This window comes from Budorcas taxicolor, chromosome 22, assembly GCF_023091745.1.
Source record: "Budorcas taxicolor isolate Tak-1 chromosome 22, Takin1.1, whole genome shotgun sequence".
NCBI lineage: Eukaryota > Metazoa > Chordata > Mammalia > Artiodactyla > Bovidae > Budorcas > Budorcas taxicolor.
The window spans coordinates 61,079,446-61,094,453 of record NC_068931.1 but is presented as its reverse complement, the minus strand read 5'-3'; the positions used below and the strand labels follow the sequence as shown (position 1 = coordinate 61,094,453).

The 15,008-nt window shown below is 38.4% G+C and overlaps 1 protein-coding gene and 1 non-coding gene across 2 annotated transcripts in view; both read right to left on the bottom strand.

Moving 5' to 3' along the window:
* Positions 1-15,008, bottom strand: part of RELCH (RAB11 binding and LisH domain, coiled-coil and HEAT repeat containing) — a 106,534-nt gene that overhangs the window by 44,970 nt on the left and 46,556 nt on the right. The window contains exons 12-14 of the mRNA XM_052660270.1: positions 8,850-8,962; positions 4,471-4,561; positions 1,329-1,400 (exon numbers count right to left, since the gene is read on the bottom strand). Of these exons, the coding sequence (XP_052516230.1) occupies positions 1,329-1,400; positions 4,471-4,561; positions 8,850-8,962 (276 nt within the window). The remainder of the gene's footprint in view (positions 1-1,328; positions 1,401-4,470; positions 4,562-8,849; positions 8,963-15,008) is intronic.
* LOC128067602 (small nucleolar RNA SNORD36) lies at positions 3,119-3,186 on the bottom strand. Its single transcript, XR_008201412.1, has one exon. It is a non-coding gene; the product is annotated as a small nucleolar RNA SNORD36 (small nucleolar RNA).

Here is a 15,008-nt window from a genome sequence, read left to right as displayed (position 1 = left end):
AGCAGGCCAGCGTGCTCAGTCTTCTTCCTGGCGGGGGCCCTCGGTCATTTAGGAACCAACAAGCACCTCAAACAGCTTTTGTTTGGCTGGGGAATATCATCCTGACACTTATCATATCAGAAATTAAAAATGAGAAATTTCAAATTATTAACTCATTAAAAACTAAACTTCTTAAAGGTTAACATGACTAATGAAATTACAATTTGAATGGAAATAACTATAATCAAAAAAACTAGTGAGGAATAGTGTTGCAAATCTCAGTGATGTCTGACTCAAAAGAAGACAGGTAGGATCCTCTTATCTGCTCTGCACTCAACTGTGTTCTGTTGCTTGGGTGGGAGGACTTAAGAAAACCGGGCCTCACAGAAACGTGTAACTGAGAAAGGGAGAAGTATCTTCATAGCCTCTTCTGGTAAGAATAGAAGCTGTCAAGCTCTGAATGGTGAATACAAGTTTTCTAAAATTCTTGTTCTCATTAGAAGTTCTAATATTATCACTGGCAATGAAAACTGTACTTGTTTACCTTGAAGCAAGGCTCCATGCCACTTATCTTCACGAAAATGTCTGCCACATACCCAAGTTCGAATAACCACAGCTTGTTTTTCAGTGATCTATTGAGGAAAATTGGTGTCCACAAGCAAAGCAGGTGGTTCAGCTCACAACTCAAACTACCTGAGTGCTTTCTCTCTGCAAGAGCCTCCATAGTTCAGAATGCAGCAAAAGGGCTTAATATCAGGATCTTCCAGCTGATTATACAGACTATTAGAGAAGAGGCACACTCAGGGTCAAAGTTCAGCAGAATTAATAATTTCACTGATTCACCAAGTGCATGTCTGAGTGCAGCTGCCTCCCTGTGGGCGCACTGTGGCCAAGAGTACGGCCACTGCCCATCTATCTGGGGGCCCCTGCTCTGATCAGCGCTGACGCACAGGCGCTGCTGCCCATTACAACTTGTGCTTGCACCAACAGTGTAACTGTCAACACAGAGAAAAAGACAGAAACGTTTTAATATTATTATGAGTAATTTTCATCTCATGGACCTCTTCGAAAGGATCAAGGAACTCCCCAGGGTCCTCAGACCAAACTTTGAGAATTCCTGATGAGGTTTAATATATTTATACTCATGTAAAATCAATGGCTAATGTTCCCCTCTGTCTGCCATGTCACATGGTATCAATGTGAGCTTTCTTTATTCAGCTCATCTTCTTCCTTTGTTAGGACACAATGTGGATTAAAATGTGTAATAAGACACCTGAAAAAAAGGTTTCTCTATTGCTAAAAAAAAGAAGGAAAAGGTTTTTTTTTTAAGAAAAAATTACAATTCTTACAGGAAGGTAAGGTGCCAGCGCTCCACAAGATTCTGCCACAAGCAATCTTCTTTCTGGGTATTTGTGATTAATCTAGAGTAAAAAATAAATAAACATAAACAACATACCCTCCCTTCCTCCAAAAGAGAATTATTTTCACCACAAATCTTGTTAGGAATGCAATAAAGCTTCTTTCTTTCCACCTCTGGGGATCCCTATACCTGGATCAGGATTAAGGGACTCAGAGAGAGCCTAAAAAATGAGATCACAGGGGTCATCTGTTGAAGAGAAAGAGGATAAAGCAAAGATGAAAATATGGCAAGGTGTCTAGAGATTGTGGGCTTGCCCAAGAAAGCTTTCCTCAGGATGTCAGGAGCAACCTTTTCCTTCCCTAGGAACATTATTATATTTTCAAATTTGGAAAATCCAGCATCTAGATATTTACTGATATGGCCTACAATTTGGAAAATCCAGCGTCTAGGTATTTACTGATATGGCCTACAATTTGGAAAATCCAGCGTCTAGGTATTTACTGATATGGGCTACAATATGGAAAATCCAGCGTCTAGGTATTTACTGGTATGGCCTACAATATGGAAAATCCAGCGTCTAGGTATTTACTGGTATGGCCTACAATTTGGAAAATCCAGCGTCTAGGTATTTACTGATATGGCCTCCAATATGGAAAATCCGGCATCTAGGTATTTACTGATATGACCTACAATATGGAAAATCCAGCGTCTAGGTATTTACTGATATGGCCTACAATTTGGAAAATACAGCGTCTAGGCATTTACTGACATGGCCTACAATATGGAAAATCCAGCCTCTAGGTATTTACTGATATGGCCTACAATATGTACCAGGAATGATCCATCATTCCTCGTTTTTACCTCAAGGATTAAGTTGCAAATCATCAATGATTTAACCAGAGCTCCTGACCAGTGTTATGACTTTGTTTTTAAAGTAAGCAGATGTCAATTCATTCCTGCTTGCATATGCAAGATGATGGGGTTTTACTATTGTAATAACTACACTGAATCATAACAAAAAATAACAAAAACAAAAAAAAGGACACATACTGGGTTTAATTCCCTATGTCTTCTTCATAGAATATCAATCTTTCTTTGACTGGAAAAGAAGTATATCTGATCTCATACTCCCATATGAAAAGGTGACATAATTCATTAAAGTATTGGATGCCTAAAATTAAGAAAAGGAATTATGCAGCAATCTACTGGGCAACAAACTGGAGGCAGGCAGCTGACAGATCCCTGATGTCCATGTTTATTCGGGTTACAGAAGAAAGAGGTGGCGGGGGAGTCGTTGGTAACTGAGATCTCCGAGTTAGGCTTAACCCAAGAACAATAACCTCAAGACAAAATGGTCTGAATGTCATAATATGTTACCCATAAACTTACACGTCTCTTTAGTCCAGCAGGATGAGTCTCAGAATTAAATGTGTGCACAACAGTCAACTGTGCTCCTGCCTGCTTTCAATCAACAACCAGAAAAATACAGAAAACTCTATTGATGCAAGAGTATTAAAAAGGATACAATGCTCAGGAATAAACTTTATGTAAATTATATTCTGAAGACTATAAAACATTACTGAAAGGAAATTTAAAAGACCTAAATAAACGGAGAAGTAAGGTGAAAGTCGCTCAGTTGTGTCCGACTCTTTGCGACTCCATGGACTGGAACTCTCCAGGCCAGAATACTAGAGTGGGTAGCCTTTACCTTGTCTTCCCAACAGGGGGTCTTCCCAACCCAGGGATCGCGCCCAGGTCTCCCTCATTACTTCTTTACCAGTGGAGTAAAAAGCTCGGATTTTACTCTTCATGGTGATTACAGTGAAGACATTCATGCATCATTGCCAGAATAAATGGAAAGACATCTTAAATTCATGGATTGAAAGCTTCACCATTGGAATGGCAACACTCTCCAGATTGATCTACAGATTCAAGGCAATCCTTACAATTTCAGCTGGCTTCTTTGCAGAAATTGACCTGTTGTTGATCTTACAATTTATACAGAAATTGAAGGGACTCAGACTAGCGAAAACAACCTTGAAATGTAAGAACCACTTTAGGAGGTTGGGGCTTCTTTTGCGGGTGATAAAACTGTTCTAAAGTTGACTGTAGTGATGGCTGTGTATCTCTGTGACTACTAAAACCCACTGAACTGTAGACTTTAAACAGGTGAGCTGTATGCTGTCTGAATTACAATCTCAATAAAGCTTAAAAGAAGATGGAAAAACAATGTAAAAAGACATGTACATATACAGAACTGTAGAGAACTGTAAATTCAAAGTTGTGTATATTGTTTTCAGCTCAACTTCATTTTCAGTGATTAGAGTCTCACCCTAGATTATTGCGCACTAGAATCGACAGGAGACAAAGGGACTGTCAGAGACGATGTGAGCACATTTAATGTTCCCTTTCAAACAACGTCTCTAGGTTACTAAATTAGGAGATGACTCTACTAAATTTTAAAGAAAAAAATGAATATCTGAAGAAAGTGGGAAGAGAATTCTCAAAGACCATATACTTTAGCAATATTCCAGAGAGTAATATTTTTTCTTAAGAACAAGTGACAGAGCTGGTATAAATAAGGCCAAGAAATCTGTCTTCCTAAGTAAGAAATTCATCTTTTGAGGATGGAACAGTGAGTTACTTAATGACCTAAATGTCAAGTGTACAAAGTCAAAGATCCTGAGTTTTAGAGAAGACAGGAATATTCAATATAAAACCGAAAGTGTTATTAGTAAATAGTGAGCTGAATTATAAATATACAGACTTCTTACATCAAAGGTTTACACTTTACATTCTGTATGTATGTGTAACATATACAAGTATACGGTATATACAGATACAACGTCTATTATTCACCTCCTTACTTATACATACACAGAGCCTCTTGCTTTCCCTGAACTCATTAGTTTTTTAATATATTTTTTTGTATTTTGTAGCTCACTTGATTCAGAATAAAGCAAAATATCCCAGACGTTTCTTAAGCACTGTTAAATCACCGGGCTGGGCAACAGAAATACTAGCATAATTTATATCCCACATATTTCCTAGTAGCATTTTAAAAAGATAATATGAGCATTTACAATAACCTAGAATACAACAGCTAGAGAAAACCCAATACAGCTACTTACCTGTTCCCAACACTGTGGTAAAAGCTCAGCTTCAACACGCGTGGGTCCAACATGACGCGCAAATGCCACACAGCCCGTCAGTATCATCTGCCTGAAAGACAAAATGCACGAGCGCAGACTAGCATCGCGTTAGGAAGCACAGCTAGGCCTGGGGGTCAAGAAGAGCCAGCTCTAATCACCATCGAGTACCATTATTTCTGTATGATCAAATTTGACTTTTCCCAACAGATAGGCTGCCCCAAGGGAGTGAGTTTCTTAAGACTAGTCCTTCCAGCAACGGCAACACCATTTGAGAGATGTTGTGAAGAGATTCTCTACAGCTGTAAAGCTGAATTCCTAAATTAACTTCCCACATATAAATACATTGTGAGATTATGTTTAATGCTTCCATTTCTAATGAACTTCAGCTTCCAGTCACTAAATCAATCTATGACCATTTTCCCAGCACTCCTATAGCCCAGTTTCCCCGGTGGAGCAGCGGTGAAGAGTCCACCTGCCCATGCAGCAGACCCCAATGACACGGGCTCGATCCCTGAGTTGGGAACGTCCCCTGGAGGAGGAAATGGCAACCCAGCCCAATATTCCTGCCTGGAAAATTCCATGGACAGAGGAGCCTGGCAGGCTACAGGCCATGGGGTCACAAAGAGTCAGACACGACTGAGCAGACAGATTTCTGTAACTAATAACTATGATACTGTATTAGTGAGATGATGCTTAAGTGAGAATTTTTGGTACTGAACCCAAGATAACTGTGGTAGGTGGGCAGCTTCTGACATGACTCCTAATGAGGTCTGTCTCCTGATATTCATGCCTGTGTGTAATCCCGTCTTGTGGAGTGTAGACTGGACCCGAGGATTTGCTCCTAATGAACAGAATAATGGCCACAGTGATGGGATGTCACTTATGAGATCAGGTTACAAAGGCCTGTGACAGCCACCTCGAGAGACAGTCTTTTCTGCCTTCTCAGCTGGCATGCTCTGAAGACACTACCACGCTGGAACGGTTTCAGGTGGTGAGAGGATGAATCCTGCCAATGACCAACCACGTGAATGAGTTCAGAAGCAAATCCTTCCCCCATGGGCCCTGAGGTGACTCCAGCCACAGACAACACCTTGACCACAGCTTTATAAGAGACCCGGATGGACTGACTCACATAAATCATAATATAAGTGTTACTTTAAACCACTTTCTTTTAGGGTAATTTGTTATAAAACAATATATAAATAATTAATATGATAGTTTCATTTTATGATAGATTTATAATACAAAATTTTGAAAGATTTTTCACTTTTCAGAATGAAGATACATTTAAAATGACTCTGAAAGTCAGAATGTTAAATTTTCATTTTTTTTTTACTTCTGATTATCTACGACTTCAAAACCAGTAAAGCTTGATGGAAAAAAAAGCATGTTTTCCACAGATGTTTCAATGTAGCCAACTTTAAGGTAAACCAAAACAGAAAGTTTAATTCATATCAACTATAAAAGCAATTCCTCATTGCTGTTTCTTAAAATATGTCAATTTAACTGAAAACTGAAGCATGACTTTAGGTTTCTCCTTAGACTGCCCAAGTCAGCGACAACGGCTCTCTCAGGCTGGGGGGATCAGTGACACACAGTAAGCCTGTGGGCGGCAGGACAATGCTGAGCCGTGTGTCTTCACGGCATGCGGCAGCAGCCTCTCCCCGTTCCTTGTAACTTTTACCTACATGATTCCCCTTTATACTTATGTCATTGTCTTCTCTGACGGTTTCTCAGCTTTTCTATTTGCTCCTACTTTAGGAAGCCAAAGAAAGTGAATAAAAGAAAAATGGAAAAGGAAATTCCTAGGCTTTAAGACAGACATTTGGCTTCCCACTAAAAATTTCTTCATTTCTGATCATTTCAACCCCTACTAGTCTGTTAAAATAATGAGAAGTCACACACATAGGTTTCAGAAATATTTGATAATTATAATAAATGAACTGTTGAAATTTAAGCATTTCGAACAAATGTAAGAAGTATACACTTGTATAAGACATTCATGTGAAATAACTTTAAATTGTGAGTCACCATCACTGTATTAAACATGTACAAATTTGTTAAAAAAATGTTAAGGCCCTCAAAATAAACTTCTAGCAGAATCGAGTCACAATTCTAAAAAGTAGGTCAGTTTTGAAATATACTTGAAAACAGAAAAGATCAGATGGCTACAGATTATTAATAGCATTCGAATCAGACTCCTGTGATAGTAAAAATACTGTTTCTACTTGCGGGAAATCAAATACTGTTCCTACTTGTGAAATTATTTGATTGTTATTTGACACAATGGGCTTCCCTTGTGGCTCAGCTGGTAAAGAATCCGCCTGCAATGCAGGAGACCTGGGTTCGATCTTTGGGTTGGGAAGATCCCCTGGAGAAGGGAAAGGCTACCCATTCCAGTATTCTGGCCTGGAGAAATTCCACAGACTATAGTTCCAATACTTTGGCCACCTGATGGAAAGAACTGACTCACTGGAAAAGACCTTCATGCTGGGAAAGATTGAAGATGGGAGAATGGGACGACAGAAGATGAGATGGTTGGATGGCATCACCGACTCGATGGACATGAGTTTTGGTAAACTCCAGGAGTTGGTGATGGACAGGGAGGCCTGGTGCGCTGCAGTCCATGGGGTCGCAAAGAGTTGGACAAGACTGAGCAACTGAACTGACACAACAGGTGGAAATATGGGGTTAGTTATGGCTGCTAGCAAAGAGTTACCAAAAATGCAATATAGCTGAGCATAAAACTGGACAGTCCTTGTGATTCAGTAAGTAAAGAAAATGAAAAGTAATAACTGATTATATGTCAAACTTATGCTAATTTAAAAATTTTGCTTTTTTTATTCATATCAAATATAGTCAACAGTTTAGCTTATTTAAATAAATAACTTTATTTCCAAAAAGTGGAAGATCAGCTGTGAACACACGTGTTTAAATCCTGATGTGTCTTGACCTGAAGTCAGGCTGATAGGCACTTTTGGCCACCAGGTGGCAGCTGCTAGCTTTACATGCAGAGTCTGTAAAAACAGGCTAGGTAAATTGAGAGATTTTTGCCTTGCATTCTAAAAATGACAATGTAATAAGTAGTATTTAATTATTAATTAAGTTTCCAAGATAGGGAATAGTATTTTCAAGGAGAAGATAAAATATTAATTTTCCTATATGCTGCTGCTGCTGCTGCTAAGTCACTTCAGTCGTGTCCGACTCTGTGCAACCCCATAGACAGCACCATCAACTTGTCCTTGGAAAATTTCAGTTTGCAATGAATGGAACCTGATTGAATTTCCTTTCATGTAGATTAATCTTGACTAGATCCTGAAAAAAACATGTCTCTCTGCTTGCTCAGGTATATTTTAATAAGGGTAGGAAAGACATGTTCACAGTTTAAAAGTCTACATGACTTTTTATTCTCACGGTGGAGAGATTCCTTGTGTTTAAAATTTCGGGCTTGATTCGTCATATGGTTCACTTTATGATTTCCCACCATTCTCAGAAGAGGTAAAAACTGTAATAGTCAGTAAAACAAGAGCTAAAATGATATCAAGTTGCCTAATCTTAATGTACAATTCTGTTTTGTCAAAGTATAAGCAAAAATTGCCTGCTTATTAAGCTGGAAAATCACAACGTGGAGACATTTCAGCAGCTCAGTCCTGTCCAGCTGGTGCTTAGTCTGCCTACCCTCCCCCAGGGTACTCTGCTCACGCTCACACTTGCACAGCTTCTCCTAGTATTTTAAAGTCTACTTTCTGGGGAGACACCTATCACGGTTGCCTGAGCAAAAAACCCACTCCCCTTTCTTCCAGAAGTCTCTCGGGTATGTGTCTTGTCCCCCTGCCCCACCTTCTCATGCCTCTCACCACCCCCAAGTACGACTCATTTCTCCACTCAGGCATTTGATTGCGGGTGTTTGAATCAGGACTAACCGAAACACTACATCCCTCTAGCCACACAGAAACTGCTTTATAGACAGCTTGGTGATGCAGACATCCCTATGTTAGATATTTCATTTCTGGTAAAGCATAGCTATTAAGAGGCCATGCTGTATCTAGTTCATCTGTGGGGGGGAAAGGGAAACATTTAGGAGTTCTTGGAAATCAAATGTGAAAGATAAAAGCAAAGACTTATGGAACAATCAGCAGTCCAGAGATGACTAACACGGAAGCGCAGCAGTGCAACGTGAGTGCTGGACTGGCAAGGAGAGCACGGTTGGGCGCTGTGAGCAAGGCCAGTGCTTCCCTTAGTAAGAGAGACCTTAGAGAGGAGAGATGGCATTTAGGTTAGAAAGGCAATCCTGACGCCAAAGCAATAGAGAGCAAGGCAGCACTGTGTCGATTTCCCAGAGAAGCAGCCATAGTCACCTCTGCTCGTCGTCGGGCCTCTTGATCAGATTGAAGAGTATGTGGAGAAGCTGGTCCCTCTCCTTGGGCTCGGGGTGCAGACAGGCTGTGCACAAGATGAGGGGGATCAGCTCCTAGACAGACACGGAGGCGGAAAAGGCCAGAGTAAAAACGCACTGCAGAGTATTCTTTTCCCCCCAAAGTATTCATAAATGGAAGTTTTGAATGAAATAAACCTCAACACAGAGAGGAGCACAGTTTTATTTTGTAAGGCTGATAATTCAAGAGAAAAACACCATTATGGAGTGATGGTGCACATCACGATGGAATGAGTAACTTGCGACTGAACCAACCTTGTTCGCTCATCCCATACTTCCCAAGGGTCTACTACCTCTTACACTAAGCAACATGTTATCTTACTAGAAGCTGATGTCGTAGTTTAAACTTTGAAAGTGCTTTTAAATAAAAACTTGCAGAAGTTAACTACATTTTAAAACCTAAATGAAAAACAGAAAATAAAGATGACCCTTCATACTTCCACAGGCACAGCAGGACCAGAAATAATCAGCAACTTTATGCCCTTAGCACCTGACCTAGTGGCTGATTAAAAAGACCATCTTCACAGGTGTTGAATGCTCTCCGTAAAAGCATCTGTGGAAATGTTCTATTTTGAAATGAAAATTTTAAATAATATTTTGTTCCACTTTCAACATACAGAAGTAAATTTAGTATTTTCAAGGAAACAGATAAAAGTTTGTTTCTCTTTTACAAAGTATTTGAAAATTAAAGTTTTTTCACATTTTAATTAAACTGAGGTAAAATTCTAAAATACATTTAAAAGATATTAATGTTTTTCACTTTTGAAGTAGATTTGAAAATCTAATGAAATAAAAGTTCAAAAGTGATAAAGTATTTTTGGAGAGAAATCCTCTAAGTTATTTTGCAGATATTTTAAATAAATCACTATGATATAATAAAAAAGGGTAGAATGATTATTCTCATTTATTTTTCCCATCTACCTCCCTACCCACCAAAAACTATTGGCAGATTTAAAATAGGAATTAATCACTATGTACTCATGCACGGCTGGATGGCATCACTGACTCGATGGACGTGAGTCTGAGTGAACTCCGGGAGTTGGTGATGGACAGGGAGGCCTGGTGTGCTGTGATTCATGGGGTCACAAAGAGTCGGACACGACTGAGCGACTGAACTGAACTGAACTGAATGCATGACACTTTAAAGAAGAGTCTACGTTATTCTGAAGATGGTCCCTTAGAAACGGATGATATGCTTTTAGAGGAGTTGAGTCTGAAACTAAGGCGTGACTAGAAGTCCTTTCCATTATTTCTAATGTCTTACATATATTGTGTTAAAATTATAATTACTCGGTATAAATCTAAATTCAAAGCACAAAGATGTAGATAAGAGGAAAAACAAATCTGAGAAGCAAAAACAAATTTAAATGTAAAACATGTATTCTGCCATCTTTCTATTCAGGTGCCTCTGAAGGTTTTAGCTGAGTGAGTGACTGAAAAGTGGGGAAATGGTTATGCACTGGGGATGGACCAGTATATGCATGGGTCGCTGTATTTTGATGTTTTCCAAATATGCTTACTATGAGGCTTGATGGGTGAGGACCAATAGTACCAAGGATCCTTAGAGACTCCCACTGAGATTGCTAAGGGCCAGTGATACTAATGAGAGGATCAGGATGACACTTAAGCATATTCCACTGAGAGTAAAAGTTTAAGGATGAAAAGGTAGTTATTCTAGAAAGTACTAACAAAAAGAGAAAATATTTTAATGCCTGAAAAATCAAAAAGGCCCTAAATATTTAACTTTATACTTTTCCCTCATGTCCCATGGGTTTTCTTTCTCTCCCATGGGTTTTCTTGCTTTCTCCTAACCCTTCTTCCTACTTCCCAATTATCTCCAAATATTCACTCTTAAACTATCTCACTCTACTCTCTTCCTATTGCGTTACTCTTTAAAGAAATAAAGTTATGAAGTGTAGATAAGATATCTGCTCTAACTGCAAGTACATGCATACACCCACATGTTTAAAGTACAGAGTAATAGTTTCTTTATCTCAAAAACAGGCATACCAAAATAACTGTGTTACTGTTTACTTTTTGTGCCTTACATTTTCTTTTTCTTTTTTCTTTTTTTTAAACCATGAGGCTTAGTGATTCTTAATCAAAGAGGAATTTTATGTTATAGGTTACTCTAATGAATCTTTTAACTGGAATGTAGCTACGAATGTGCCAAACCAAGAACGCTAAACTCAAGAGTTTGAAGAGCTCCTGTCTCAAAACTCCTAAGTACCAAAGAACCCAATGAAACCTGTAAACCTCTCTGAGTTTTTGTTTCCTCAACGGAAACATACAGGAATTAAGCTGAGTACAGAAATAAAAAATACATATATTTTGTCATTTTCTTATCTATTGCTAATGAGATGGTTAATTTTCCTTTCTGAGATCAAAGCTGGCCTCAAAACCCTTCTCAACACAGCAGCCATTACCGACCAATCCAAACGGGCACATAGGAAAGGAAAAAAACAATTTGTCAATCCTTGTCTCCTTGAACTCTAAAATTTTGTGAATTTAGGACTTTAGAGAAACATTCGTTCACTTTTCTCAATCACAGTTAGTAATAATTTACTGCCACCTGTTTTTATTTCTTGCTGGCTAACATAGCAAACGTGGGAAGTCAGTGCCAATACACTTTGGTTGATACTCTAAGCCACGGAGAACTGGTTACATCCTGGCACCTTGATGGCAACGGCAGTTATAAAGTGTGCCAGATGGCTTCCTCTTCCTGAGCATTGCTGAGCTGAGAAGAGGTCCAGAAGGTGACGGCAGGAAAAAGTGGAAGCTGTAGTCTGTTTGTGACACAGCCATCAGGACTTTTATTGCTAAGTTATGACCAGCTTCAAATGCCCTAATTTCCTCTTCCTCTATCGTTCATTGAATCACAACTTCTATTCATACCACTTTTCAAATAATGAATTCTGTAAGTACATTATCTGCTGTGCTGCATATCTTACTTCTTGTAAATTCACCTTTTTCAAGCCTCTGATGTACTAGTCTATCCACAAGACTCCTTAGGATTTTCACACTACAGCTGACCCTTAAACAACACAGGTCTGAACTGTGCTGTGGGCTCACTTACATGAAGTGTGTGTGTGCTTAGTAGCTCAGTTGTGTCCGACTCTTTGCAACCCCATAGGCTATAGCCCGCCAGGCTCCCTTGTCCATGGGAATTCTCCAGGTAAGAATACTGGAGTGAGTTGCCATGCTCTCCTCCAAGGGATCTTCCCAACCCAGGGATCAAACCCAGGTCTCCTGCATTGCAGGCGGATTCTTCTCTGTCTGAGCCACCAGGAAATACTGGAGTGCATAGCCTATCCCTTCTTCAGGGGACCTTCCCAATCCAGGAATTGAACCAGGGTCTCCTTCACTGCAGGCGGATTCTTTACCAGCTGAGCTACCAGGGAAGCCCACTTACGTGCAGGTTTTACCCCTTAAACATGTACTACATGACTACACGCATCTGTGGTCGGCTGAATGTCAAGTTATACTTGGATAGTGACCTGTGCAGCAGTCAGCACACAAAATCTGTGCACTGTTCAAGGAAGGGTCAAGGGTGCGCATAAATGTATAGATTTAAATCAATATTTTCCCACTGGTATCATCATCTCCAACTGAAGAAATCTAGTGTTTAAAATAGTTTCCTTATAATTCTAAATAAAATATTTAAAAACTGGTGTCTGGATTTTCAGAAGAAAATGTGACAGTGGGTTTAAAAATGTCTTTGAATAATAACCATGGCAAAATAATAAAGCTTTGATAAACATGATATATAAAAGGAATCCCTTGCCTACCCCGCCTAAAAACGTTACTGGGTCCATATTTCAAGGCAACAGACATTTTAAATATTTTCAAACATGCTTTATCAGTGTACTGAAGTGAAATATAAAACTGACCTTCTACTGATCATTAGAGAGGAAATCAGTGTAGTAATCCTATTACAGAAGGTATTCCCGTAGTTTCTTACCACGGACACTAGGAAAGATATTTCTAAGGCCTTTAGAATTCATTAATCTAAAAGACTCAGTAATCTGCACTTTACTCAAGTAAATGAGTTTTGCTTCAACTGGTTTGACTTCTGCCATTTTGACAACACTAGTTCTTTCCATATGAAGGACCTCCCACCCTTCCTATGAAATTTTGTACATAATTAAACAACAAAGGTTTCTAGTATTTTTCTTTCAGTTTTATAAGTAAAACAAAATAAATTCTAATGATAATAAAGAAATCATTTTCAAGGTAGTAAATGTCTTCAGAGATGATTACATTTGATTTAATGAATACTTTTACTTGACTTTCTTCGTCTTTAAAGATTAGTATGTGTTCAGACTACAAAAACAGTAGAAAAAATAGTACCTGAACAGGATGTAAAACAATGTGAGTGATCAGATGTTAAAGGGAAAAGAAATGAAGTAGGAAATGAGATCAGGCACAATTTAAAATTTAAAAAAGTACGGGAATGTTGATATGATAATGACTCCGAGATCTGAAAGGACTCTAAAACACAAAAGGAAGCATTGCGCTTGGATCAGATACCAATGAGGGAATGCTTGAGTACTTCAGGTCAGGAAGCAAAACTCTACAATTCTAGAAAGGTGATATCAGTCCAATTAATTATAGGTCACCACTTGTCTTTACTATTCCACTGAAAATATTTCCTATAATCTAAGCTTTGAAAAAATTTGATGGCTGTTACTAAATTTTTTTCATCTAGTCTTTTGCCTAGGAATTAAGCAATAATGAATTACAATTTAAATTCAAATACTGATAAGTATACACCCTTTGATTTGGATTTTCAGTTGAAATTTGTCATGATGTTGGTAGTAACACATAGAGGAAAAAAAACATTACAAAGACTTATATAAGGAAAAGACAAGATTACTCACCTCTGGAAAAGTTTTATACTTCAAGGGCTGCTAAAATACCTATTCTTAGAATTATTAACACCTACAATTCCCAGGTCTCAGCCTTTAGGAAGCTTAACTGAAATACTTGAGTGACTTTTAAACTCTGATACTGCTAAAGAACATGTGATTTACTCTGAAAATTACAAGACACACACACACAAACATAGCATGCGTGCAGAAGGTGGACCCAACCTGTGCAACTTACGGTTCACTTTCCTCTGCTTGTACCGCTCCACTACACTCACACAATCATGAATTATGTCGTTGCTCTTCAGTTAAAAGTTTACCATAGCGCAACCACAAATCGTAATATAAAAGAGTAAAGTTTGGTTTCTTAGAAAATGAACAAGCCTTCAGAGGTACTAGCTAATTTTTAAGGCTTTTAGGGAATTGGTGCTCTCCTTTATCTTTGTTCTTTTTATAGCTTTAATGATATCCATTTCACACAACACACTCTAAAACAACCAATGGGTCAAAGAAATCACTAAGAAAATTAACATACTTTGAGATAAATGAAAAACAGAACATACCAAAGCATGTGAGACGCAGCATAAGCAGAACACAGAGGGAGACCTATAGCCACAATCACCTGCATTAACAAAACGAGATTCCAATTCAACAGCCTTGCCACAAAAAGGAAACTAAACTCAAGGCCAGCAGAAAGAAGAAAATAATAAAGATTACAGCAGGGGTAAGTGAAATATGGAACCAAAAAAACCAGAATCAACAACATCAGAAGTTGGCTCTTTGAAAAGATCAATACAATTGACAATTTTTACCTTGACTGACTAAGAGAAAAATAGAGAAGATGCAAATAACTGGAATCAGAAATAAAGGAAAGGCCATTAGTAACAAACTTAAAAAATTCAAAAGGATTATAAGTGAATACCATAAACAATGGTCCACCAACAAGTTAGATAATCAATAAATGAACTAACTCCTAGAATCACATAATGACCAAAACTGATACAAGAAGAAACAGAAAATCAAAACAGACCTATAACAGGCAAATAGACTGAATCAATAATTAAAAAACCTCTAGGATCAGATGACTTTGCTTGTGAATTCTAAAACACATTTAAAGAATTATTAATACTGATCGTACTCAACTCTTTGAAAGAACAGAAAAGGAGGAACAATTCTTAACAGATTCTGTGTGCAAATACTCTGAAGAATTTCCT